This window comes from Pseudopipra pipra, chromosome 13 (assembly GCF_036250125.1).
Source record: "Pseudopipra pipra isolate bDixPip1 chromosome 13, bDixPip1.hap1, whole genome shotgun sequence".
Classification (NCBI taxonomy): domain Eukaryota; kingdom Metazoa; phylum Chordata; class Aves; order Passeriformes; family Pipridae; genus Pseudopipra; species Pseudopipra pipra.
Genome location: NC_087561.1, coordinates 20,083,324 through 20,110,378, shown reverse-complemented (window position 1 = coordinate 20,110,378; position 27,055 = coordinate 20,083,324). Strand labels below are relative to the sequence as shown.

Sequence of the window (27,055 nt, the reverse complement as noted above, 5' to 3'; positions counted from 1 at the left end):
CACCTGCCTGACAGGCTTTAACTAGAATGTCACCTTCAATCATTAACATTTATCTGGGGGGAAGGAGCCATAAAAAATAGCAGCTCTCACCTCAGGCAGTGCCTGGAAAACACCAGTGTGCTCCCACCTTTGGAATATAATAAAGGCAACAGGAGTTGCCTCAAACAGTACAGAAATCAAAGAGAAATGTTGCTGCTCTTTTACCTTTCAGTGCACTGGGAAGGCAAGATCAATGGGAGCAGGTTCCACCAGCTGGAAGGCTCAGAAAAGAATGTTTTCCATAAAGGAAGAGCCCAAAGAGGGAAGTGCTGGGAATGTGCTGAGCTCTGTCAGGGTGGAGAGAAGCCTGTTGCTGTAAAACCAGCTGAAGTTTGGAGTCAGAGAAGGAGCAGTTGAGGCTCATGTGCCTCTTGTCTGCCCTGGAAAAGTCCCTAAGTGGTGGCACTGTCCCTGTAGGTGATGTGACTGGGTGACACAGGACCACCAACTGCCTGTTCCTCTCTTTTTCCTCGATCACAAGTGATCTCTGCAGTGAGGGGCCCTGGCAGAACTCCCTGGATTTGGTTCTGCTTAGGCCACGTGTGGATGTTTTGGGAATGGCACAACCTAAGTTTTCCTTTGCCAACACGCCCCTTGTCCTTCTGAACTCCAAGGAATTCAAGGGAAATCTCACTCCTTGCATCCTGAGAGACTTGGATGGAGGCCTGTTTACCCAGGAAGAGCTCTAAGAGAGTCCAACCTGTCAGGAAAAGCCTCTTCCCTGGCACAAAACTCACTCCAAGTCAGGCTGGCTGTTGGAATAAAGCACATCTCGTTCAGCACCATAACATTTTATTAAACTACACTATTTCAAGGTCACATTGATGGCAGGGAGAACGTTGCTATCAGTGCATATTTCCTGGACTAAGACTGTTTGGAGCATCCAGCACTTGCTGAGGAAAAGGACACTGGAACAGAATCCTTAAGAGACAGTAAAAAACTTCTACAAAAGTCAGGGCAGTTGGGAACCAGCTGAGAGATCAAACACTTCAAGCCAAAGCTGTCAGGGAGGGTTATTTTTTTTTAAAGTTTGCTCTTACCTGGTGGTAACCTCCTCTCAGCTGAGGTAAGGTGGTGCTGGGAACCAGCAGTTTTGAACTGGCATCCCCTGTCCCTGCCTGTTCACACCCCACACAAATATTGTGTACTGCTCCTTCACTCGTGGCCTGTGCTGACACCTGCATACAACAGTTTGAAGTGTTCTACAGTTATAAAAACCTGCTGCAGCTCTAGACCAAACCATAAAAAGTAGCAGAAATACATTCTATACAGAAGTAAAAAAAAAACCCAAACAACCAACCAAAAAAAAAAACCAAAACCCAGTTGAGTTTCAGACAAATATTAGAGCACATCAGGTTGGATTTAAAAAGTCTTAATTCTAACACCTATGTCACTATTTCTAGTCTCCCCGAGCTCTGCCACCCCACAGCACCGGCACAGAGAGGACCCTCCCAGCCTTCCCAGCCCCCTCAGGAGCAGGGTCACAGCCCAGCTTGGGGGTGACAGACCTCCCCAAGGGCTGCAGGCAGGGGGGCAGATGAAATAAGGCCATTTGCAGTCTTCCTGGGAAGACTCGTGGTGGGTGGAAGCCGTTGCCGGTCCCGCCGCGGCGAGGTCGGGCTCTTGGCAGAGCAGCAGGTGGAGCTGCTTCCCAGGAATCCGAGGAATATGTACATGAGTCTGCAGGGAGAGGGGGCTGGAGGCTCCTTGCCCAGGGAGGTGATGCCCAGCCAGCTGGGGCTCTGCTCCACGGAGGTGCTGGGGGGTCAGTAGCACCCATCCTTCCAGGAGTCGTCCTCGGGGGCCGGGGGGGTCTGTGCCGACTGAAGGAACCTGGGTTGGGACAAAAAACCACCTCAAGCAAAGCCCCAGTGAGCTGTGATGGCCACAGGTTTGAGCATTTACCACCAGCAGCATCTCCCTGCCCCGGGGGGAACTGCTGCTGGCACACCCTGGGCACCAGCAGCACCAATTCCAGGCAGTTTAGGGGAATTCAGTGACTGACAGTGACCCTGCCAAGTTACCAACACCTTTTACTGGGGGGTTATCCCATCACTGAGTCCAAGAGAAAGAAGCTTTCCCTGCAAATAAAGCTGAACACATGAAAAATAATCGGGTTTGCAGACTGCTGTTACAAATTATGAGACTAAAATCTCTCTTTTTAATGTGTGTTTAAAGAAAGTAGGCATATTTCAATTTAAGGCTGCAAGGACATAAAATAAGCAACCTTGTTTGCTTATTAGTCTGATATCAACCATATAATAATAATAATAATAATTTCCCTCAATCATGAAACTCTGCTGTACAACTGTAGCTGCAAAAAAATAGCAACAAGAACAAAAATTGTAAGGTTTTGGCCACCACTCTACGTGCTCTGCTTTCACCCTGGAGTATAAATCATGTTTAAATCAAGCCTTGTTCATTTGTCTGACTTTTCAAACCCTTCTAAAACCTGATTAGGCTTTGGACAACCTACAGACTGGCTAAAGACTAAGGAAATAAAAAAACCACCACATGTATTTTACCAGAGGCAAAGTTTCAGAGGCACCAAAGTAGGTCAGCTGAGAAGACTTCTTTAACAGTCCTTTGGAAGGGAAAACCCTTCCCAAAAATAAAAGTATGCACCAAATATGTGCCATAATGTTCATCTTCATTTTTAACACAAATCAGTTTGAGCTTCTTCATTTTCCTGGCAACCACCTCTGTTTAAAAAAAAGCATTTATTTTTTAAAATGGATTTGATATTGACAGGTTTGCTCATAGATTACGTGGTAAAAAGGGGCATCTCTCACCAAGTGATGAGTCCCAGCCTGGCAGTTCACACAAAATTTAATGGCAGAGGTATTTAAGGGACTGGGACCCTTTGCTTCTTGATTCACTAGCCAAGAATCTTCCAAGCTGAGCCCTTTCCTGTCTTTGAGGGTCCCCAGTCCTACACTGGAACAGACTTCCCAGGGTGGACTCTCAGTGGTGGAGTCCCCATCCCTGGAAGTGCTCAAAACACGTGGTACTTGAGGACACGGTTTAGTGGTGAACAAGGTGCTGGGGATGGGTTGACCTTGATGATCTTAAAGGTCTTTCCCAACCTTACCAATTCTGTGATTTTATGATTCCATCTAAAGGGATTCAGTAGCTCAGATCCAGCTCCATACCCACATCCCACTTCAGAAATGGAGATGGAAGTGACTTAAGGAATTCTTCCCTGGGAGGGAGGTGAGGCCCTGGCACAGGTTGCCCAGAGAAGCTGTGGCTGCCCCTGAATCCCTGGAAGTGCCCAAGGCCAGGTTGGACAGGGCTTGGAGCAACCTGGGCTAGTGGGAGGTGCCCCTGCCATGGGCTGGATGAGCTTTAATGTCCCTTCTAACCCAAACCAGTCTGAGAGTCTGTGGCTCTTGACTCACCTTTGTGCTCCATCCCTGAGAGCTGCCAACCCCTCCTGGCCCTGCTGAGGGGCTCTTTGGATCCGTGGTGTTTTCTGGGGGGCTGAGGGACACAGCCTTTTCCTCCTTTCCCTCCTCATTTGGAGCCTTTCCATGCCAGGCCCACCTGGTATCTCCCGAGTGAGTTTTTCTTTCAGGAAGGTTTGCTCTCGGCTACTTCCAGCCCAACCCAACCCATTCCGTGATTTATACAGAAGTTTCCCTAATTTGTGAGCTAAAGGCAGGCGCTGGAATCCACGAGGTCTGAAGCTCCCACTCACCTCCTGGACGGCGGCGCCGCCTTTCCCTTGGGCGCCGCGATCCCTCCGCCGGCCGGCCGTGCCTTCAGGGCGGAAGTTTTGGCCGCGCTGACCATGGTGGTGGTTCTGGAAGTGCAACTGGTGCTGGGAGAGCCCGTGTGAAGCGAAGGGGCCTGTGGCTTCCTGGCTGCAGAGCCGGGAGCTGTGTAGCCGCAGGGTTTCACCGCCTGCCTGGGGGCCAGCAGGGAGTTGGTGCCCGAGCCGGCCTTGCCGGGCTGTCGCACCGTCAGCGGGGACTGCCCGGCACCCGAGGAATACCTGAGCTTGCTGGGAGTCAGACCTGCCCGGGGAACGCAGCAGGAAAAACACTTCAGGTTGGTTCAGGAGGGAAAAGGGGACTGAAGTGGACGTGGGAGATGCGGCACTGACCTGCTGACCGCTGCTGAGTCCTGGGAATTCGGCTGCTGGGCACCTGCAGGTCGGACTCCAGGCTCCGGCTGCTCCTCACGGAGTCGAGCGCGCGCAGGCTGCTCCTGGCCAGGTTGGGCATGCTGTGCCTCAGCTCCTCTGCAAGCAAAGCACAGCCTGTTTGCTGCTGCTGCCGCCCCTGGAGGTCACCGTGGTTTAGGCTGGCTCTTGAAAAACGCGCTTAGAAGTAGAGGAGTCTTGTATCTACCTCTCAGCTTCCAGGTCATCAGATTTTGAAATCATGTGGTCATCGAGGTTGACCACAATCACCCCTAAGCCGTGTCCCCAAGTGCCACATCCAGACACCTCCTGAACACTCCCAGAGATGGTGACTCCACTGCCTCCCTGGACAACTCACTCCAAGGCCTGACCCCTCTGACAGTGAAATAATTACTTCTAATACCTGAACTGAACCTCCCCTGGTGCAACTTGAGGCTGTTTCCTCTTGTCCTTTCACTTGGGACATGGCACAAGAGCCTGACCCCCCCCCGGCTCCACCCTCCTGTCAGGGAGTCACAGAGAGTGAGAAGGTCCCCCCTGAGCCTCCTCCTCTCCAGACTGAGCCCCCCCAGCTCCCTCAGCTGCTCCTCATCAGACCTGTGCTCCAGACCCTTCTCCAGCTCCATTCCCTTCTCTGGACAAACTCCAGCACCTCAAAGTCCTTTTTGTAGTGAGGGGGCCCACTGAACACAGGACTCAAGGTGTGGCCTCACCAGTGCCCAATACAGGGGGACAATCCCTGCCCTGGTCCTGCTACCACACTATTCCTGATAGAGGCCAAGTTGGCACTGGCCTTGCCCACCTGGGCACACGCTGGCTCACATCCAGCCAGCTGCCAACCAGCATTCCCATGTCCCTTCCTGCTGAGCAGCCCTCCAGCCACTCTGCCCCAGCTGTGTGGGATACGTGTGTCCCCATGAGCTCCAGGGCTCACCCAAGGAGCTCACCTTGGCTGTTGGTGTCCCTTCCTGCCGAGCAGCTCTGCCCCAGCTGTGTGGGATACGTGTGTCCCCACAACCTCCAGGGGCTCACCCAAGGAGCTCACCTTGGCTGTTGGTGTCCCTTCCTGCTGAGCAGCTCTGCCCCAGCTGTGTGGGGACACACGTGTGTCCCCACGAGCTCCAGGGGCTGGTGTGACAAGCTCACCTTCGCTGTTGGCGTACTTGAGCCGGTCCTGCATGGGGCCGTTGCCTGCCCTGCGCGGGGCGCGGAGCCGGGACGCGGAGGACCTCCCGTAATCCACGCTGGAGGAGGGGGACTGGCAGCGGGGGGAGCTCAGGGGGGACGGGGAGTATCTGTGGGCGCTGCGGAAGGACAGGGAACAGTCGTAGTCGTCCTCGTCCTCCAGGCTGTAGGTGTCGAACTCCTGGTCGCTGTAGGTGCCGCGGCGCAGGGAGTGCAGGGACGCGCTGGAGCTGCGCCGGGACACGGAGGCGGAGCTGGAGGCACAGTCCTGCCGGAGGCCTGGGGACACAGGGGGGGACAGGGGGACACGGTCATCATGTGTTCAAGGAGATCTTCCTTACCCAGCTGCAACACGAGGATACGAAGCTCTTATGGAGTGCCCAAAGGTCAAGGCGGGGTTGGGTCAAAGGTTGGACTTGACGATCTCAGAGATCTTTTCCAACCTCGTTGATTCTGTGAAGGTGGGGAAGGGCTTTGAGGGGAAGCCATAGGAGAAGCCTGAGGGCACCTGGTCTGTCAGGAAAAGCCTCATTCCTGGCACAAAACTCACTCCAAGTCAGGCTGGCTGTTGGAATAAAGCACATCTCGTTCAGCACCATAACATTTTATTAAACTACACTAGTTCAAGGTCACATTGATGGCAGGGAGAACGTTGCTATCAGTGCATATTTCCTGGATTAAAACTGTGCTTGGAGCATCCAGCATTTGCTGAGGAAAAGGACACTGGAAGCCTGGAAAAGTAGAGACTGAGGGGAGACCTCACTGCAGTTCCAACTTCCTGGGCAGGGGCAGAGGAGGGGCAGGGACTGAGCTCTGCTCTGGGGGGACCAGGGACAGCAGCCAGGGAATGGCTGGAGCTGTGCCAGGGCAGGCTCAGGTTGGATGTCAGGAAAGGTTCTTCCTCCAGAGGCTGGTTGGGCACTGCCCAGGCTCCCCAGGGCAGTGGGCACAGCCCCAAGGCTGCCAGAGCTCCAGGAGGGTTTGGCTGATCCTCTGGGGCACAGGGGGTGACTCTTGGGGATGGGCCTGTGCAGGGCTGAGGGTTGGACTCCATGATCCTTGTGGATCCCTTCCAACTTGGAATATTCTGTGCTAGTGATTCATTTCACCTTGGAAGGAGGGTCAAGTTAACAACTGTCCTTATGGAGACACTCAGGGCTCACGGAATCCTTCAACTGGGTCAGTGTCACCCACATCAGTCCTGCTTCATTCCAGCCAAGAGTTAACATCCAATGCACCTCAGCTACTCCTTATTCCCACACACAAATAACTGAGACTGTGGACCATATATTGCCACCAAGCTCCACTAGGGTAACCAGGAATGGGGGCCTAATTCACAGGGTGAGTGTTTTAATTCAAATAATTACACACCACCAGCATTTCAACAGGTGCAAACAAAGATCTGAAGGTCTGCTCCAATGAAAACATCCCTGTTTTGCACTGACATCTGGGTTATTTACAATTTATGCCTTTATTCAAGACAAAACACAAGCAACTTTAACAAAAAGCAGCTGTTCCTCACTCTCCTCCCTTCACAATGAAAATATGAAAAGCTCCCATCATCCCGAGGATGAAGATATTTTCTATTTCACAGGAAACTTTGGAATGTGCCAGGATTTCCTTGGTGCTTTTTTTAAGGGATTGCAAAGCATAAAAGAACGGTCAAGTTTAGAAAGGAAAAGGTGGTTATTTGCTTTATTCACTTGAATACAACTTTTCCTCAGCTGCAAAAAAGTGATGACAAGATCAACTGTCTTTTGTCCTTTGTCCTTTTTGGTCTCATATCCCAATTCCTAGGTCACAGTAATTTTTTTTTTAATTTATAAAGGCACAGTACTAAAAGTAAATGTTCCCCTAAAGAAAGACAGAGAACTTCATTCTCTATTTCCTGTAAATCAAATTAATGATTCACTTGCACAGAAACACAGCTCCAAGCCCTTTTTCCACCTTGCTCTTCAATTAGGACCTCAGCCAAATTCCAGAAGTCAACAGAAACTTCCCCAGGGATTTAATGATTTTGGAGCCCTGAAATCCCCCCACTCTGGGACACAAACAAGTTCAATTTGCAGAGCTGCCTCTGAGTACTTTACCAGAGCAAAACTTCAATTGTAAATTCAGCTCTTTCAGTTTTAGCACCCCTGAACTCCTGGTTTAACTCATCACAGCAGTGAAAACCCACTTGTATATTAAGTGAAATAAAGAGCTTGTAAAGCTCAGCCCTGCAGAGCTTCTGATTTCAGGCTGCTCAGGAAATCAAATCTTGACATGGAGAACGTTTTGCTGGGTTATTTTTTCACAGCTGGGTCATTTCACATCTGGGTCAGTGCCCCAGAGCAGTCCCAGCACCTGTGTTTGCCCAAAGGAGGGGACAACTGCCACTGCCACCACACAGTCCCTCCTGGAACCTCAGCTGGACTTCAGAGCCAACCTGGCAGGGAGCATTTGTAACATCAAAGGGCATCCCCACATTGCCAGAGGGGGGGTGTGGATAACACTTTGGACAACCCTCGAGGAGGAGGTTGTACCACTGCCACGTCGGCAGTTTGGGTGCGGAGATTCTTCCAGGAAGCCCCTGGGAAAAAATCACCTCCGTTATTTTGTTGTTGGGGAAAAGGAGAAGAGGAGAAGACTTGGAATCCATCTGGAGCTGCCCAGCTGTAACACAAAGGAGGTGGGGGCCACCTACTCTCTTCCTGAAGGCGTGCCATGACCTGGACATCGGTGAGGTCCTGCAGTTTGTAGCCCATGGAGATGGAGTCGTCCGAGGTGCTCAGCTCGCTGTCCACCGAGGACTGGGAGCTCAGCGCCGAGTGCATGCTCAGGTAACCTGGGGGGACACAGGGGACACACAGGCAGTCAGACAACCCCCCAACAGCACAGCATCCATCCCAGCAATCAACCAGTGCCCTTGGGAAATTAGGGGAGGGCTGTGAGAAACAATGTGGGAGTTGGGAATCACTTGAGGACACAACTGTGGTTTTCAGGAGTGTGGGGCAAAACTGTGGAATTCTGCCCAGAAGGTGGCAAAGGGATCCCCAGTGGGGATTTTGAGCTTAGAAATACATTTCAAATATCAGTAATACTGGTGCTTATCTTGAGAAAAGGGCAGCTGTTGATCGAGAAATCAAGCAGCAAAGTGACCCAAAGTGCTGACCGGGGTGTCGGTGAGCGGTCAGAGGAGCAAAACGATCCCAGGAATAAAAGGGGCAGAGGACAGAACCTCAATCATCAGCTCTGCCCTCTGCTTTTGCAAAGTAAAGCTTACCCTAAATCCCATCCTCCCATTTCCTGAGGTTTATTCTTTTTTTTTTCCTCTCATCACAAACCAAAGTCTCTCTTGCTCATAAAAACCAAAGCGGGAGGATCTTCCCACCAGGGAAGTTCTTCCTTTTGAAGGATGATGATAATAATAAAAATATCATCACAATCATCCCTAAGTGCAAATTTTTACCTCTTGGTACTTTTAAATCAAGCAAGTCAGTCTTTTCCTTGGCATAAGAGTTCTGCTATTTGCTGTTGAAATGAGGAGAGAACAAGCTCTGAGCTTTGGGGTACTGGTCCTTCAGCTGTGGGAGGGCTGTGAGTACAGACCATATAACTTACAGAGCTATTTTAGAAGAGAGGACATCATTAATTAACTTCATTAACTCCAAGACAAAGTTGCAATTAGTACTTTATAGGTTGAGACCCACAAGAAGCAAAGTTAAAACACAATCTGCCCAAGATCAGCTAAAGCAAGAGCCTAAGAGTTCTTTACACCTTTTTCAGCTTAAGAAGTAAATCCTGCTCAAGCAGGGACTGAAATAATCATTTAAATAAAATCAGCAAGTAGAGATAAATCAGGAATAACTCAGGCTCCCAGTGTATGGTGTCATTTAGCACTGGCTTTTCCTTTAGCTCCCAGTTTTCCTGCCCCGTGCTCAGACTGGCAGGCAGTGCCCCCCTCACTAATGCTCAATAATGGTAAAATAAACCATTTCTCAGCAAAACCTCTGAAGCCCATCCCTGAGCAGCCCTTTCCAGCTGGGGGCAATTCCAGGACAAAGCAGCAGGTTCCAAATATTACTCCTTCAGCCAGTTTGGATGAGCAGTAACTGCTGACATGGAAAACACAGGTGTGAGTCCAGGAGTAAAATAAATCTCTTCCATGGGCACGGAATAATTAGATCAATTAACCTCAAATTCCTTGTTTGAAAGGCATCAAGTTTGTCCAGCTTTTCCATTTTTCATGTTTTTCCATTTTTAGAGAGTTAAGAATAGTTTGGGGTTAGGGTTTTTCAAGCTTCCCAGCTTTTCAGTGACACTTTTTCCAGCTGTAAAACGGTGACTTTGGGAACTTCAGGGTCCATCTGGGAGCGTGTGTTCCACAAACACACACTCAGAGGCCAGACATTCCACCACATAATCCCACTTCTGTCTTCCTGGGCTCAGGAAAAGACAGTGGAAGCAGCTGAAATCAAGCCATCCCTTAGGATGTGGCCCAAGGAACCAGCACAGGTTTCCTGCTGGAATTACAACCACCAGCCAGATTTTTAATATCAGCTTTATAAAAGGCAAAGTTCCCAATTCAACTCCACGTGTTTAGTTCTGTTGTTGCATTTCAAACCACAGGTCTGGCTAAAAACAGCCAAGGAGGGGCTAAAACCTCACTTGCTTCCACCAGCAAAGCTGAACTGATTATGGTTTTCAGCAGAGGGACCACATCTGGATTTTGTCAAAGGGTTTTGTTTAGTTTTCAAGGGAAATTACTGTTAAACATTTCCCATTTGAATGTTTTTCTTAGCAATAAAATCAGAGGGTGGAGGGTGAACTTGAAACTCATTTCACACCTGCCCAGGTCATCTGAGAGATGAACTCTCATTATCTCCTGGCCTGTCCCTGCTTTTCCTCCAGCACATTTGCAGGGTGAACAGCCCAGAAGCTGCACAGACAGTTTAGTTTTTTGGGGTTTTTTACACACTGATAACCATTTCTGTGTGAAAAGGTTGCTCAGGTTGCCCATCAACCTCATCTTAAACCCAAGAAATCAGCTCAGAGGTGTTTCCCTGCAGAGTTCAGCCTGCAAAAATCAGCCCTCTGTGCGTCCTTTTGTTTGGAAAACAGAGATAAGTGTTCCTTTCTGTTTACAGCACCTCCCCAAAGCAAACCTGCACCTGTGAAAACACCCCCAGGCAACCCTTTCTGCTTCTTAAGAAGGTAAAAAAAAGGTTCATTTTACATCGAGTTCCAAGGCAAGAGACTGTTAAATGTGCTTTCTTGTTTTCAAACGTGCAAAGCAGGATTTAGCAATTTCCACACCCACCAACCAAACAGGGAAGGCTCCTTTGATAACAAAGCCAAGAGGCAAAGCAGCTGTGCCAGGAAACAGCAGCAACTGCACCAAGGATAATAAATGAAGCTCCTGGAAGAGGGTCTGTGGCCCCCAGTTTGGAGGAGCTTCATTCTCACACCTCCAAACCCACCTGCCAAGAGGAATCGTGGCCGAGCTGCCTCTAGGGCAGGAAATCTTCCTCCAAACACACTGAAGGCTGAAGGAAAGCTTTTCTTAGTTTGTTTTTAGCTGCCCCACTCAGCCAACTGAAAGTTTTACCCTAGAGACTTCTACAACTGCCTGTGACCTGCATTAAAACAGTATTTCCAAAAGAAACTGCCCCAAAGTCTCCCACCAGAAAACTGAACCTGAGTAACTTTATAAAAAGGTAACACCCACAGACTAGAACATCGTTCAAAAGCAACATTTCCTTTGCCCCAACTGCTTCAAGACCCTTAAAATTAGTCCAATTTAAAAATACAGAGAGAGAAAGGTCTAAAATCCCAAAGAAGAACCGACTCCAAGACACTTAAAATGCAAGGAGCTTTTCTCCCACGGAAGGGACAAGGCCCGGGGGAGCGAGAAAATGAAAAGGAGAAAACCCCCACGGGTGGAGGGGCATCTTTTGGCAACTTTTCCCTGCTCCTCCTTGCATTTTAAACAGCCCATGCTCTATGCCATGCCATACCTGAGCTGCCACAGGTTAGTAGTGCTTTGTTAGTCGATTTGAGGTGCCCAGGAGAGTTTAGTGCATTGCTACAGGAGCCTGGCTCAGAATTCAAGTTGGGAGATGCCAGGGGGCTGCAATACAGGTTTTTCCATCTACTGGCTAGAAGGAAAAATACAAAAAAGCCATAAAAGGTTATCCAACTGTTTATGAAACACAGAGCAAGATAAAGAAACAAGATCTAGAGGTAGCAAATAAGATTTAATGCTGTCACGGGGGGAATTCAAATAAGATGTGTCAGTGATGTCCCTTCAGAGGAATTCCAAGAATAATTCCCGACAAACTTGGCTTTAAAGGAGCCACATGTTTCAGCAAATTCCAGTGCTGGGCTTCCCAGATGAGTGTTTCCATCAATATTTCCCAGTTCTACTCCCCAGCTTCCCTTTAAAGAGCTCATGGAACTTTATTCCTCTGAAGCTGTAAGGATGGAATGGAGGCAGCATTGAACTACCACAACTATGCCTTTGGATTAAAGGAGAGCAAATTAATGTGGAAAACCAACTACTGGAGTTAAATTTATTCACACTCACATGGTCATGATACAAGCAAAAGAAGCCTGGGAGCAAAAGTTAGTGCATCCATACTTAGTGGAGGTGGAAAGAGCAGCTACACTACTAAAGAAAATACATCTGTGGATATATTTGTGTATTACACATGTGGAGACTGTGATCTGGATGGATCCAAGGAGCTGCTGAATTGCCCACAGCACTCAGCTCTCCCCATTCTGAGAATATCAGCTAAGAAAATAATGAAGATTCACCACATAAATACATTTTCTTTTTGATTTCTACCACATAGGTCGGAGGATTTCAGTTACAAAGAGTAATAAAGCACAACTGAAGCCTGGAACGTTTCAGACAGAAAGCAGAGAGGTGGTTAAATGGATTTTCATTCAAGTTTTTAGGTGCAGATGGTTTATAAAAGCAAATGAAGTTTGTTCTCAAAGTATACTCAGGAATGTCAAGGTTAAACTCCAAAGAAGCCTGAGCACAAACAGTGCCAGCCACTGTCAGCAGGAAAAGAACCAACCCAAACCCCCAAACCTGAGACTGGAAATCCCTGAGGTCAAATGAGTGCTTCAAGGGAAATCAGAGTTCTTGCACTCACACAGAGACAAATCCAACATCAAAGCCCCGGACAACAAACTGGGAGTTGTGTTTCCAGCAGAGAAGAACAGCCCCAAACTTCCAAAGAAACCCTTCCAAGCCCTCAGTGGCCTTGGCCCTCAGGATTTCAGCCCCTTTTACCCACATGGACAAAGGATGTCCAGCAGCTCCCACTGCTGCAGTTCAGAGGGAGGAACAGAATAAACTCCTGTTTGCCCTAAGGAAAACCCTGCAACAGTTTTAACAGCTCTTCCACCAGGGAAAGGCCAACATGGGATGGATCCTTCCAGGCTCTGCAAAAGCAAACCCACAAAGGCAGGATGCCAAAGGCTGAGGGTGCTGATGGGATGTCACCACCCAACACAACACTCCAGGTTTCCACTCCAGGCACGTGGAGTCTGGATTGCCCCTCAGGATTAAGGGACACAGCCCAACCCACCAGGAAGTGCTTTGAGGGGCTGATAAAAGTGGAAGGGGGGGGAAAGGGGGGGGCAAAAGGGGGGGGGCAAAAGGGGGGGGGCAAAAGGGGGGGGGCAAAAGGGGGGGGGGTAAAAGGGGGGGGGGTAAAAGGGGGGGGGCAAAAGGGGGGGGGCAAAAGGGGGGGGCAAAAGGGGGGGGCAAAAGGGGGGGGCAAAAGGGGGGGGCAAAAGGGGGGGGCAAAAGGGGGGGGCAAAAGGGGGGGGCAAAAGGGGGGGGCAAAAGGGGGGGGAAAAGGGGGAGGGAAAGGGGGGGGGAAAGGGGGGGGGGAAAGGGGGAGGGGAAGGGGGGGGGAAAGGGGGGGGGAAAAGGGGGGGGGAAAAGGGGGGGGGAAAAGGGGGGGGGGAAAAGGGGGGGGAAAAGGGGGGGGGAAAAGGGGGGGGGAAAAGGGGGGGGGAAAAGGGGGGGGGAAAAGGGAGGGGGAAAAGGGGGGGGAAAAAGGGGGGGGAAAAAAGGGGGGGGAAAAAAGGGGGGGGAACCATTAGAAACACCCAACAACATTAGGAGTTCTCCTAAGGACAAAAGCTGCAATCCCAGTTTCCTGGCATTCCCTCCCCCTCTCCCCCACAGCCTTATTTTTCCTTCACACATTTTTTTCCCATTCGAAACGTTTCAATATTCCAAACTTTCAAAACTGCAGAGCCTGAAAGCCCAGGGATCCCTTTGGCAGCTCTGACTGTGCCCACACTGCAGAGAAAGCCCAGCTGGGTTACCTTGGTCCAGCCTGCTGATGAGGGTCCTGCAGGCTGCCTCGATCTCAGGGCTGGGGTTATCCAGCACCTGCCGGCACCACTTCAAGGGGGAGGATGTTTTCTCCTCTGCAGATTTCCTTGGGGACACATAGAGCCTGTAAAGGATTCAAAGGACACGGGGGGAGGGGAAAAAAAAAATGCTCTTTAATTCCAAGTAGGATTTGTCAGAATGCACCCTGCAGATGAAAAGAATTCCCAGTTGAAATTGGGTGACGATTTCCTGCCACGACAGGGAAATTCAAGGGGCTGCAGAGAAATCTCCCAGCCCTGCAGGACAAGGTTCCAGCCTGGGCTGGAATACTCTGCTATTATTAATTATTATTAATAAGATTAGAGTATTATTAACACACTCACCTGTCAGCCCTCCACTTCCCCCTTCCAAAAATCCACCTCCTGCCAGAGGCAACAAGGCTGGGAGGTGCTTTAGCTCGAGCTTCCAGGAGTCTAATTGTGGTATTTTTTGGTCAAATCCCTCTGGATATTCCAGCTGTTTGGCACAGCTGTCTCCTCACAGCAGCTCTGAGGCACAGGAAATCTGCCCATTCACAGATTTCAAGGATTTAAGAATTTTCAGGCAGTTGAGGAGTGTCACTGTGTGTTATCTCCCTATTTTTTCCTCTAAGATTTAACCATTTTAGAGTCCTGGATTACTTACAAAGGATTATTATTGCATTTCCAAAGTCCAAAATTTCTCTGGAGAAAGGTCAAAGGCTGGAAGAGCCTTTGCTATAAAACAACTCCAGTGTTTTATTTACATATCCCACATTTGTATTTTTAAAGGTAAACCCTCCCCCTCCCCCAACAAACAGCAGTTCCCTGGATTTTAACCTTTTTGCTATTCAAAAGTCATAAGGGGGGGGGGGGAAATCAGTCCTGTGTAAATAAAAAAGTGTTTTAATGTAATATAATAAATATTAAATAAGAGAAATAAAATTTTAACTGAATAAATTCATTAATGAATTAAATAAAAACAATAAAAGTGGGTTTAATTCTTGCACATCACTTAGAGAACACCCTGGTGCAGAGGGCAGGGAGACCTCGACCTAGATCTGGAATTAGACAGTCTTTAAGGTCCTTCCCACCCCAAACCCTAATGGGATTCTGGGATTTGAGGACATGGAGTCTGGCTCTGGGGTCCTCCCCTGGGCACAGCTGATCCTTCAGCACCAAGAATTCCCACCCCCAGGCCTCCTGGGAGAGACAGGAGTTCTTCCAGGCCCTCAGGGCTCCCACAGCTGCTGGCTTTGCCACCCCTCCCTCCCCTGCTGTGACCTGCTCCCAGGGGACAAGGAACCCACCAGCCAATTCCCTGCGGCCACCCTGGAGGATTCCCAGAGCTCCCAAAGGCTCATCCCACACTGCTGTGCCCACATTGCCCTCTCAGCAGTGCAAAAGCCAATATTTAAGCATAAAAGGACCATGAGGGTGGGGTTAAGGTTCCAAGGACTGCCTGCATGTGCTTCAGCTGCCTCCTGCTCTCTCTCCCAGCCACAGCTCCTGACGCTCCTGCAGCGAGGTAGGGAGAGTCTTTCTGCTCCAGTTACTCCCTCTCTGACAGACTCTTCATGCTCAACCCCTAAACTACTCCTTTCCACACCAAAACTAACAGGAAACAGCAGAAATTTCAGTCATTCTCCCCTTCCCTTCTGAAAGCTCCCGTGTTTGAAGGCCACGGACACACCGTGGGGCTCTGTCACAGCACTGTCTGCCCAAACCAGCACAAACCCACAACCTGGAGACTTAAAATGCTGTACAGGCAGCCAAATGTCTGGCTGACCTACTGCCCTGTCTCCTGTCCTGTATCCAGGTAGGGATAAGGATGGAAAAAGTCCATCTAAAAGCTCTACTGATGCAGCAAATTGTCTGAGACTCCCAGGAGTGTGGGGCTCCCGGCTGGAGCACCTCTGTGTGCAACAGCTCTCCAAATACTCTTTGTCACTTGGGGGAGGTCATTATTCCCTATTTATTGCCTCCTGACACTCCACTCATGACTTTCCAGCCAGATCCACCTTTTTCAGGGAGCAGAGGTTCAGCCTCTTCACTCCTATCTCATACAGAAGCTTTTCCATGCCAAGCTTTACACAAAACCACAATCAAATCATAATTAAAAATCCAACAGCTAATTTGCTCCTGCCAAAAGAAACACGAACACAAATATTCCTGAATCTCCAAAGGTACCTTTTTAGCAAAGACCACCCCCCACATCCCCCCCCAAGCATTTCTTCACGGGAAAACGAGCATTCCAAACCACTCAGATCTGATAAAACATGGGAAGCAAAAAGGGCTCCTTCCCTCTGGATTTCTTTTACAGTTCAGACCACAAAAGGAGCAGTAAAACCATCAAACAGAAAAAAGAGGCCAACAGCCTCCTTAGGGCAGGTCACGCTGTTCTTCCCAGATTTTAGGTTAAGGGAGAAAATCCTGCTCTGCTTCAGCAGTCCCTGTTCTTCCCAGCTCCTTCCAGGGCTCTGAGCGGGTTTGTTCCCACAACATCCCAGCTGAGGATGGAACCTTCTCCCTGTCTGCCAGAGGACTCTCATTTTCCAGCTGACAAGAGATGCTTTCACTCACAATTTCCCCCAAACTCAATCAAGTGACACAATTTTTTCAGAGCACCGACAGGCATCTGATAAAATCAGAGGAATTCTGGTTTGATTTTGTGGCATCAGGTTCCCTGGTTTCATATTCCCAGTTTGATGTATTGGGGTTTTACTGCAGAAATTATGAGATTTTCTCCAGCTGCTGAGAGGAAACCTTTAGATAAAATACCTTTATTTTCTGCTGACTGATGTTTGTGTTTTATTTTCCCCCCACACGAGGTATTTTACAACAAACACCTCTGGTAAAAGCCAAGTGGTCGTAGATTTTTCCTCCATTAAGATTGCAGGCACTCAAAAATAATTTGTGGGACTCTGCACTTTATTCTGACAGAACCCAAAGTGCTGAAAGCAAAGCATCTCCTAGAAATACTATTTTTCTTTTGGAATCGACATCACAGGAGGATTTCACGGCTGCTATTGTTTGATTTTGAAATTGTTGCTCCAAATAAAGACCCCCCAGGAATGCAGGAAATATTACAACTTTCTCAGATTCACAATGCACCGAAAAAAAGCACCTTCACAATTAAATAACACATCAGAGCAGTTCTAAGAGTGCCAAAGTCAGGATGGGCTCAGAATTTCAGACCCTCATCACACAGAATAGCCTATAAATGCTAAGAAGAGAATTCAGGCTGCAGAAAGCTGCAGAGCCAGGACACGAGCAAATTAAACTGAGCACAAAGTGAAGCTCAGTTTTGAGCTTGGTTTATTATACATCTTCCACAGCACTTGGCACCAGTGGCTGCAGCAGTTCCAAAAATGACAAACACTCCTCTGATTTTCAAACCTTTGAGTTACACACTGTGCAAGGAGAGAGACCTGAGGCAGCTAAATGTGTTTAGAACCATTCAGGTTTAGAAGATACACCTCCATAAAGTACTAAAAGGCAGCTGAGTTCCTCTATAAAGCACAGATTTCAAACAGGTAACACATTTATTTTCCTTTCCTTCCCATATCAGGCTCCAGAGAGTTCACTGTCAGATTTATTACTGTGCTTTGCTGTTCTAATCCCCAATCTAAACACTCCTGCTGAACAGAAATACCAATACAGACAAGGCACAGCCAGACAACACTGTCCAGGTCCTGAAGGGATAGAAACATCAGAGGGAAAAAAAGGAGAAAGATCCTGTGGAGAACACTCCACACAAAAACATCCTGAGCTTTGAGACTTCATTCCCAAGAAAGACAAGTCAGAAAGGAGGGAAAAACTGATACTGCAAAGACACTTTCTCGTGTCCATGGAACACTAACCCTGCTGAACAACCCCCGAAAGACACTTCCTCGTGTCCATGGAGGGACTAACCCTGCTGAACAACCCCCCCAAAGACACTTTGTCATGTCCATGGAGGGACTAACCCTGCTGAACAACCCCCGAAAGACACTTCCTCGTGTCCATGGAACACTAACCCTGCTGAACAACCCCCCCAAAGACACTTTCTCGTGTCCATAGAACACTAACCCTGCTGAACAACCCCCCCAAAGACACTTTCTCGTGTCCATGGAACACTAACCCTGCTGAACAACCCCCCCAAAGACACTTTCTCGTGTCCATAGAACACTAACCCTGCTGAACAACCCCCCCAAAGACACTTTCTCGTGTCCATGGAGGGACTAACCCTGCTGAACAAACCCCCAAAGTGGAGGGACTAACCCTGCTGAACAACCCCCCCAAAGACACTTTCTCGTGTCCATGGAACACTAACCCTGCTGAACAACCCCCTCAGATCTGGTCAGTCAGCCCCAGCAGCTCTGAGGACTGAACCAGTTTCATTCCCTGACCTGGCCAACAGTGGCCACAAGGATCAAAAGGCACCTCGGGGGACAAGTCCAGAGCTGAGTGCTGGTGCTGAGCACATCTGCAGCACATCCAGAGCCTTTCCTCCACCTCTTTGGCACCACAAGTGAGCAATTCCCCTGCCCACCCCTCGTTTTCCAGCAATGGAAAATGTCCAGGGAGACAAGGCCTGGAGCACCTCCCTGAGGGCTCAGTCACAGCCTCAGCCAGCAGAAGGAATTCACCAGGAATTCGGGCCCTGCTTTGCCCTCAGTGCCACAGGAGCAGGGAGGTTTTCCTTTCCAGGTGACTCTGAAGGAAGGTGGGTCTGGGAATGCTCCCAGGAAGCTGCCCAGAGGGTTTGGAAGGAGCTCAGAGGGTGTCCCAGCGAGGCAGATGTCACACATTCTGTGTGTCACATCACTCAGGAAACGTGCTCCTCACACCAGAGCCAGGAAAACGTGGGGATAAAGCACCTGGACATTATTTAATGCTAAAAACACCTGGAGAAGGCTGGAATAAAATGAGCAGGCTGAGAAAACAAGACCCTGCAAATTGCTGCTTCTAAGTCTTGTCCAAGTTCCCAGCAGAGTCCTGTCACAAGGAGAGATCACAGGGAAACAGGACCTGGGGAAGGTACAAATCCAGGGAGTTCAAGTTCTCCCCCAAATTAGAGGCACAAGGTGATGTGTTGGTGTAATTTCTGGATTCTGTGCAGAACCACATCCTTATTTCGTGGAGGTTTTCCAGAATTTCTATCAGCCAACAGCAATTACATCTCCAGTACTGAATTAAAAACCTTAAAACATGAATATAGAAGGTCACTGGACATGGGGAAAGGCTGAAAACAGCAGGAAAATCCAGGGAACACCAGGGAACTCCCAGGAAACTCCTAAGGAGTAATTCTTGGAGCAAACCATGCTCCTCCTCCCTACAAACACTAACTCAAGGGCACCCCACTTGAACGTGGATTCAAGCAGGAGACAACAAAACACTGAGCTAAAGGCACCACAACTTGCCAGTGAAAGGTTTTTGGGAATGCAAAGTGTGCAAGGCATGGCTGTAGCAGCAACACAGGGGTTCAGAGGGACAGAGGTTCCTTCTCCTCCTCACCCCACAAAAAACAGGCTCCACACTGGGCTGAGCAGACCTGTGCATTCACACCCACACCCTGAAGATTTCACGTGTCCCTCCAAAAAGGAGCTCTGGAATTTAAAGGAAATGTAAAGGGGTTCTGTGAGATGGGTTTGTGTGGCTGTTGGGCTGTGTTTTGTGGTGGTTTTTTTAAAGAAGCAGAACATACATAAACCACAGGCAGCTTCACCACCGGGATCAACAAAGGGCAGACACAAACACAGGCCTGGTTCCTTCCAGCAAGGAGAAAACCTGGAGTTGTTCAAGGTGAGGCACGGACAGAGTCTGGTTCTCATCCCATCAGAGGGGATGGAGGCAAAAATCCAGTAAGAAAGGGGAAGAGTATTGAAAAAATTTAAGGTTTTCACTCTTGCTATTTCTTGATCTCTCTCTCGTCTCTTAACACATATAAGCACATTTTATAGTCCAGAGGGGGATGGAATTTGAATCGTTTCATCTTAACTCCGAGTCAAAATTCTCTCTCCCAAGTCCCACCAGGAAAAGGAACATCCCTTGGTCTGTTCAGCTGGAGCAGAGACTGAGGGCAGAACTCTTGGGGGGCTGCAGCTTCCTCACGAGGGGCAGCAAAGGGGCAGCTCCAACCTCTGCTCTGGGAGCAGGGACAGCACCCAGGAATGGCTGGAGCTGTGCCAGGGCAGGCTCAGGTTGGATCTCAGGCAAAGGTTCTTCCCCCAGAGGCTGGTTGGCACTGCCCAGGCTCCCCAGGGCAGTGGGCACAGCCCCAAGGCTGCCAGAGCTCCAGGAGGGTTTGGACAACGCTCTGAGGGACAGGGGGGATTGTTGGGGTGTCTGTGCAGGGCCAGGGGTTGGACTGGGTGATCCTGGTGGGTCCCTGCAAACTCAGGAGATTCTGGGATTCTCTGAACAAAACACCAAACAACTAAACCCCCCCAGGGCACGAAACCCAACAAACTAAACACACAGAAAATCACAACCTAACTCCTACTGCAGGGAGCCCCCAGGAATGGCAGACACTGAGGAAGACAAACAGGAACATACCTGGTTTGTCCCCTCCTGTTTGGATAACAGCCCTCCCAAAGCAGCTCAGGAGCCCGAGGGGAGCATCACACCCAACTGCCCAGCATGGAAAGCTAGTTCCATCTGATTGGGTCTCCAGGATATTTACAATTTTGAGCAGCTATTTGAGAAAGGGCCCTGAGGAAGCAAGTGAGGGCAGAGTTACAGCTGTGGGTGGGGGGCACTGCCTCGGGTTTCACACCAGCTCAGGCACTGCCACGAGCTGTTAAAAACAAAGCCTTACATTTACTGGAGCTGCACACAAACAGCTGCAAGTTCCAGCCAAATACACCAAATAATTCCAATTATTTGTGCAGGAATTAAGACTCCACCTGCACCCCCAGAGAAGCCCTCTGAGCACTCCATCCACCTCCCAGGGAAAGGGCTTTTGCTGTTCCCAATCCAGATGGAGTGGCAAAAATCCACACCAGAGGTTTCCAACCTGCTAAGAAGTCACAGGGTGAAAGCACAATATCACAACAAAAATTACCTTCCAGCAATTTTTAAATTCTTTAAAGTAATTACCTTAAAGTTGGCACCTGTTCCTAAAACCAGAACGAGGAAGATGTGAGATGTAAAATGTCTCTTTTTGGAAGTTTCCCACTCCTCGACCCCTGTTCTGAAGTGGAAACACTTCCAGACTTTACAAGAATGCAAACTGAATTCTTAGTATTCTTTCAGGTGTAAAACATCACCTCTAAAAATTAAAGAGCTCACCAGCAAAAAGGACTGGGCTTGTTACAATTTATCAAGTCAGTGACAGGAGAAAAACCAAGGCATTTTCAAATATCAGAAAGTATCTGAGTGCACACGATATGTATCAACAGCAGCTACAGGTTTTTTTTCCTTATGTATAATATTAAAAACACAACAACAAAGTCAGCTATTCCCTTTGACTGCTCAACTTCCATCCAGGCAGGACAAAATTCCCCCAGTCAGCAAAGCCACCTTATTACAGCTGATCCTAAATCCACAGATTAAGGGGGTTTTGTTGGGTTTTTTTGGGTTTGTTTTTTTTTCTTTTTTTTTTTTTGTTTGTTTACCCAGTTTTTTGGTTCTTGCTAAGGGAATGCATCAATACCTGGATGGGAGATGTGTTCCTGGTGAGGATTTGGGGGATTTGGCAATAGGCACAGGCACACAATACTCATTATTCCTTCCCCACTTTCAGAACAAGAAGTCATCATTAAAAAGAGCTTCTTGTTCCACCACGTTTGTCTGACAAGAGGAAAAGGGAACAGATGGAAGAGATGCAGAATAATCAAAGGTAATTTATGGTAACAGCACTTGCACAAGTGCTTTGTATCATCACATTATCCAGCTCCTCAAGGCACCTCTTTTCCACATGTCACCCTATTCCAAGAAAACACAGGAAACACACCCACAAAGATCCTGCAAGGTTTGGAAGGAAAGGTACCTGGGAAAGAAGGATTTCTTAGTTTAGGTTAAAGAACTGAGCTCCTGGGCACAGGATCTCTCCTGATGGCACTGCAAACAATTCCCTGCCTGGGCAAATCCCAGGCTCAGAGTTTGAAGAATCTCTCTTGTCCTATATAAACATGAATATAAAACTGGCTGCTCTCATTAACATGGAAATAATAAAGCCTGCCTTCCAAATTCAACTTGTTAAATATATTCCCCTTATTTATTTATAAGGGATCTGCTCAAAATGCTGTTTAGAAATGCTGAAGAGTTTCAGGGATCAAGTTAGAACCAGTACTTGGATTTTAAAAAATAAGCTTGCATAGGAAAAAAAGGATCCTGTTTTAAATAGAACCCTGAATTCAGGCTTGAGTTGATGGCATTACCTCATTGAGCCCCACTCCATTAACACAAACTTTATCTTCAATTTAACAGCTAATGAAGGTTTGGGTTGGATTCAGCAGGGCTGCCCTCGTTGCCAGATTCAGCTGGCTACACAAATGTGAACCCAATTTGCAGAGCCCTGAGGCTTCAAAGGCTTAAAAATTAAGAAAATTAAGAAAAAAAATGAGGAAATGGAGGTAAAATCCCAAGTCACAGCTATTGCATGAGCTGGGATTAGACTGAAACTTTACATTTCCCTTGCCCTTGCTGATTTATAAGACAAGTTCTAAACAAGGCTGTTGGTGGAGGGGAGAGTCCCACAGAGCCGGGTCAGCTCAGGATTACATCATTGATCTGCCTCAGTTCATGTCTCTGAACAAAAGAGATGGTTCACTGCAAAGAAACAGCCTTCAGGAAAGGGAGAGGGGTTGTCTTCTCAGGTACCACAAATCCCACATGGTCCAGGGATTCTTATTTACAAAATTCTTACTGAAAGGCAGCATTTGATGTACAAGGCTTAAAAGCTTCATTACCCATTCATCTGCATGAGCTCTATAAAATCAAACTTAGAGGGAAAGGAAGCTTCTGTGTCAGGAAGAAAGGGAGAAGACAAGTCCTACAGTTAAACTGATTTTTTAAAAATGAGGTTCTGGTACACTGGATATAACAATAAGAAGAGCCACAAATGAGAACTGAATTATTACTGCTAAAAATAAAAGCCCTGTTACAGAAATCACTTCACACCCTTAAAAGTAACTGCACACCCAAACACAGAACTCCCACCCACGGCAGTGGAAGTTCCCTCCCCCACCAAAGCCTGGAGAAATGGTTTGTCTTCTCAGGTACCAGCAAAAGCCACAAATCCCACATGGTCCAGGGATTCTTATTTACAGAATTCCTACTGAAAGGCAGCATTTGATGTACAAGGTTTAAAAGCTTCATTACCCATTCACCTGCAAGAGCTCTATAAAATCAAACTTAGAGGGAACGAAAGCTTCTGTGTCAGGAAGAAAGGGGGAAGACAAGTCCTACAGTTAAACTGATTTTTTAAAAATGAGGTTCTGGTACACTGGATATAAAGATAAGGAGAGCCACTAATGAGAACTGCATTCTTCTTGTTAAAAATGAAGAGAAAGCACCTGACACCCTTAAAAGTAACTGCACACCCAAACACAGGAACTCCCCCTAAGTTCCCTCTGCCCCCCCAGGCCTGGAGCCACGTACCAGCAATCCTCCTCCTCGGTGCAGTTCTCAAGTTCTAACACCTTCACTTCATCCAGATCCTCGTGGTTTGAAAGGCTTTCCAGGTCTGCACACTTTTCCCTGGGATCCTGCTCGTGGATTCTGGCTGAGGGATGGACCCCCAGCAGCTCGGAGCCGTTCCTTGCATCCACACAGGAGGAACACCTGCCCGTGCCATCCTTGGCAGGCACCTCCTCCTGGGGGGCACTGTTGCAGCTGTATTCCCTCTGGGCACCCAGGGCTCTTTTGAAGCAGTTGTTCTCTCCTTCCTCCTGCCTTATTTTGCTCCACTGGCTGTGCAGATCTGCCATGATCTGCAGCTCCTGCTGCCCGGCCATGGCGTTGATGCTGTTGTTGAGCTCCGTCCCGTTGAGGCCGGGGTTGGCCACGCCGGGGCGGATCTCCCCCGGCACGTTCCTGCTGCTCTTGCTTCTGGGGTGCTGGTTCTCCAGCTCCAGCCTCCTCACCAGCTCCCGAAGCTTCCTCACCTCTGCCAGCTCGGGGCCCACCTCCTCGGGCGCGGGCTCCGTGCCAGGGCCCATGGCGGGGTGCTCCGGGGGGGCTCTCCCGAGGTCGGGCTCCAGAGCGTGGTCCTGCTGGATCACCGGGGCATTCCCGGGCACCACCATCATCCAACGGGCACTGCAAGGCATGGAAAACGGGTCAGAGCTCCACAAAACTGGAATTAGACATCCAAAGGTCTGGCTTTTACAGGGATGGACTAATCACACTGGGGTAGGAGGTGACGGTTTCATCAAAATCATTGATTTTGAACATTGCAAACCCCACAAAGCCCTACTTTTATACAATTAGGACGTGCCCCTGTTGTGTTATAAGTGAGCTCATATAAAAGGAAGCTGATTTAATCCCCCACAATAGGTTGGTTTCCATCTGTTTACCAACAAAATGCATAATAAAAGCACTGGTTGAGCGAAGTCAGGAAACATCATTAACAAGGTGCTGACGTCGTTGAGAAAATGGTAAAAACATCCTTTGTTTAATACCAGGTTTATCCTGGAAAAGCAGGGAAAAAAAGCTTGAAAACATTTCTTGTATCACCTTATCCCACAGCTAAGGACAGGAACCGCAGTCACACGAAAATAAGCATAAATAATGTCTTTATTGGCATATTTTCCACTTACAGCTGAAAACAGAGAGGTGCAAACACAGTGAAACCCAGCAAAAAACAAACCCAGATATCCCACCATAAGATTACATATTCCACTAAGTCCATAAAATGAAGCCATCCCTCTGGTTTTCCTTAGCTGAGAAAAGGCAGAGCGTGCAGCTCACTGTCGCTCAGGCAGCTTTAGACTGCACGAGGTCTTTTGCTTCCCAAAAAACCCTAAAGTGCATTTAACAGCAGTTTTACAGCACTCACAGAACAATAAGCACACAGTGACTTTTCCCCTCTACTAGTGATTCATGTCAGTTTTTAGTTTCAGTGGGTGCATGAATTTCCAAGTTGACTCTTCACTGCAAACCCCTAATACTGAAAATCCCCCTAATTAATGGTCCACAGAGTGAGGAAAATGGCTTAAAAATTAGAAATCCCTTCTATTTTGCAGGAGGGCAAACAGACTGAGAGAAGAGGGGGTGAGACAACACAGCCAATTCACAGTTCAAAAGATTCGATGCAAGTGTTACAACTGCAATCAAACCCTGATTTGTTTGTGGCTGGGGATGTTCTTCCTGTCCCTCCCTTTGCTGTCTGAAAAGTTGTCTTATTTTTAAGGCCAAAGTGGCTGCAGGTAGAGGAAACCACAAAAATTAACTGTCACACAAAGCAAGGAAGGTTAAAAATAGACACCCCTATAGTACATCAGCATCTCTCTATTCCTTAGTCACTTATAACAGCAGTAGCTGGGTACATTTCCTAAAAAATACCGGTTTATTTTGTTTGTTTGTTTGTTTTTACCTGACATCTCTTTTTTTAATTATTTTTGTCCTCTACGTGCAAGATGAAGATTTGCAGCTTCCATTTGAATAAATAATAAACATGAACAGAACTTACATGCAGCCCATCAGCAGCACTGCCGAGGGCATTCTGCCTCGGGAGAAGGAAATTTAAGTGTGCAGTTACCAAGCAATCCCATTTCTACCCGTGTGCCAGCTCCCAAAAGCCTCCTTGCATGGATTCTCACTCCTACAAAGCCACCTGATCCCTTGTGGGTACCGGCACAGTGTGATTTCCAGGGAACAAGGGACCGGCGTGATTCCCAAAGATATTCCAAAGCTCAGGAACTCTGAGGATGTGCCAGCAGGGACTTCAGGAGTTCCACTGTCCAAGCCAAACACAGTAGCAAGGAGGTGGGTCACCCAAAAAAACCCCTTCCCCTGCAAGGGTGAGCAGCTCAAAAAAAAAACAAACCCCAACATAAAAGCGTTCAGTAAGTGTAAAATCCACTCAAATAAAGCCGCGGGGACACGGGGAGGATAAGATATAAACCTGCAAAACTTAATTTCATTGTGTAATGAAATAAAGGGGGGGGGGGTTAGGAAGAGAAATGAAATAAATTTAAAAAAAAAAAAAAAGGGCAAAAAAAAGGCGGCAGCCGCGAGCGGGTGGGAGACAATAATTCGGAGTTTCCCGAGCAGACATCCGGGTGTCTCACGGCGGGTAACGGTCCCCGCTCAACACCGGGGCTGCGGGGGCTCGGATGGGGCCGCGATGGCCACGGGGGGTGTGGGGGGACGTGATGGCCACGGGGGGATGTGTGTGTGTGCTGGGGGGTGATGGCCATGGGAGGCTGAGGAGGGGGCTGCGGTGAACATTGGGGGGGGCTGAGCAGGGGGCTCTGAGGGGGCTGTGGGGACTGCAGGCTGTGATGGCCACAGGGGCTGTGGGGGCTCTGAGGGGGTGTGAGGGTCATGTGGGGGGCTGTGGGGGACTCTGAGGGGCTGTGATGGCCACAGGGGCGGTGGGGGGCTCTGAGGGGGTGTGAGGGGCATGTGGGGGGCTGTGGGAGGGCTGTGAGGGGGCTGTGAGGGCCACAGGGGCTGTGGGGGGCTCTGAGGGGGTGTGAGGGCCACAGGGGTTGTGGGGGGCTCTGAGGGGGTGTGAGGGGCATGTGGGGGGCTGTGGGGGACTCTGAGGGGCTGTGATGGCCACAGGGGCTGTGGGGGCTCTGAGGGGGCTGTGATGGCCACAGGGGCGGTGGGGGCTCTGAGGGGGTGTGATGGCCACAGGGGCTGTGGGGGCTCTGAGGGGGCTGTGATGGCCACAGGGGCGGTGGGGGGCTCTGAGGGGGTGTGAGGGGCATGTGGGGGGCTGTGGGAGGGCTGTGAGGGGTGGAGGGGCCGGGGGCGGACGCTGGGGGTGGGGGAGGCTGTGATGGCCGGCGGGGGTGCGGGCTGCGAGGGGCTCTGAGGGGGCTCTGAGGGGGCTCTGAGGGCCGGGGGGGTGCGCGGCGTGAGGCGCCGTGCGGGTGCTCCGAGGGGGCCGCCGTGGCCATGGCGGGGGGTGCGCGCTGGGCGGGCGCGACCCCCGCGGGGGGCGCGGGCGCGGTCGAGCGGGGCAGAACCGAGCGCGGCGGGCACCCCCCCCACACCCCCACCTCGGACGGTACCTGGCTGGATGGAGGGATGCGGGGAGGGAGGGACGGACGGATGGATGGGGCTCCGTGGGCGGGCAGCCGCCCGCCCGCCCGCTCGGTCGGTGCCGGTGCCGCCTTTCTCCGGCGCCGGCTCAGCCCGGCCCGCGAACCGCGGGAGGCG

General features: G+C 49.4%; 1 protein-coding gene across 3 annotated transcripts; it reads right to left on the bottom strand.

Moving 5' to 3' along the window:
• Positions 1-814: 814 nt before the first annotated feature.
• Positions 815-27,055, bottom strand: LOC135421668 (SLAIN motif-containing protein-like). 3 transcript variants are annotated; one of them, XR_010434145.1, is made up of 10 exons: positions 26,908-27,055; positions 23,321-23,980; positions 13,706-13,839; positions 11,371-11,511; positions 8,058-8,198; positions 5,333-5,650; positions 4,148-4,285; positions 3,740-4,058; positions 1,548-1,872; positions 815-1,217 (listed from the first exon to the last, which is right to left on the bottom strand). XR_010434145.1 is itself a non-coding variant. In XM_064670291.1 (9 exons), the coding sequence occupies exons 2-9, from the start codon at positions 23,968-23,970 to the stop codon at positions 1,806-1,808; spliced, it is 1,908 nt and encodes a 635-aa protein (XP_064526361.1). In that variant the 5' UTR covers positions 23,971-23,980; positions 26,908-27,055; the 3' UTR covers positions 815-1,805. The 3 variants fall into 3 exon arrangements, 2 of the variants coding, with proteins under 2 accessions (XP_064526361.1, XP_064526362.1); XM_064670291.1 differs by having other exon boundaries at positions 815-1,872; XM_064670292.1 differs by lacking the exon at positions 11,371-11,511 and having other exon boundaries at positions 815-1,872.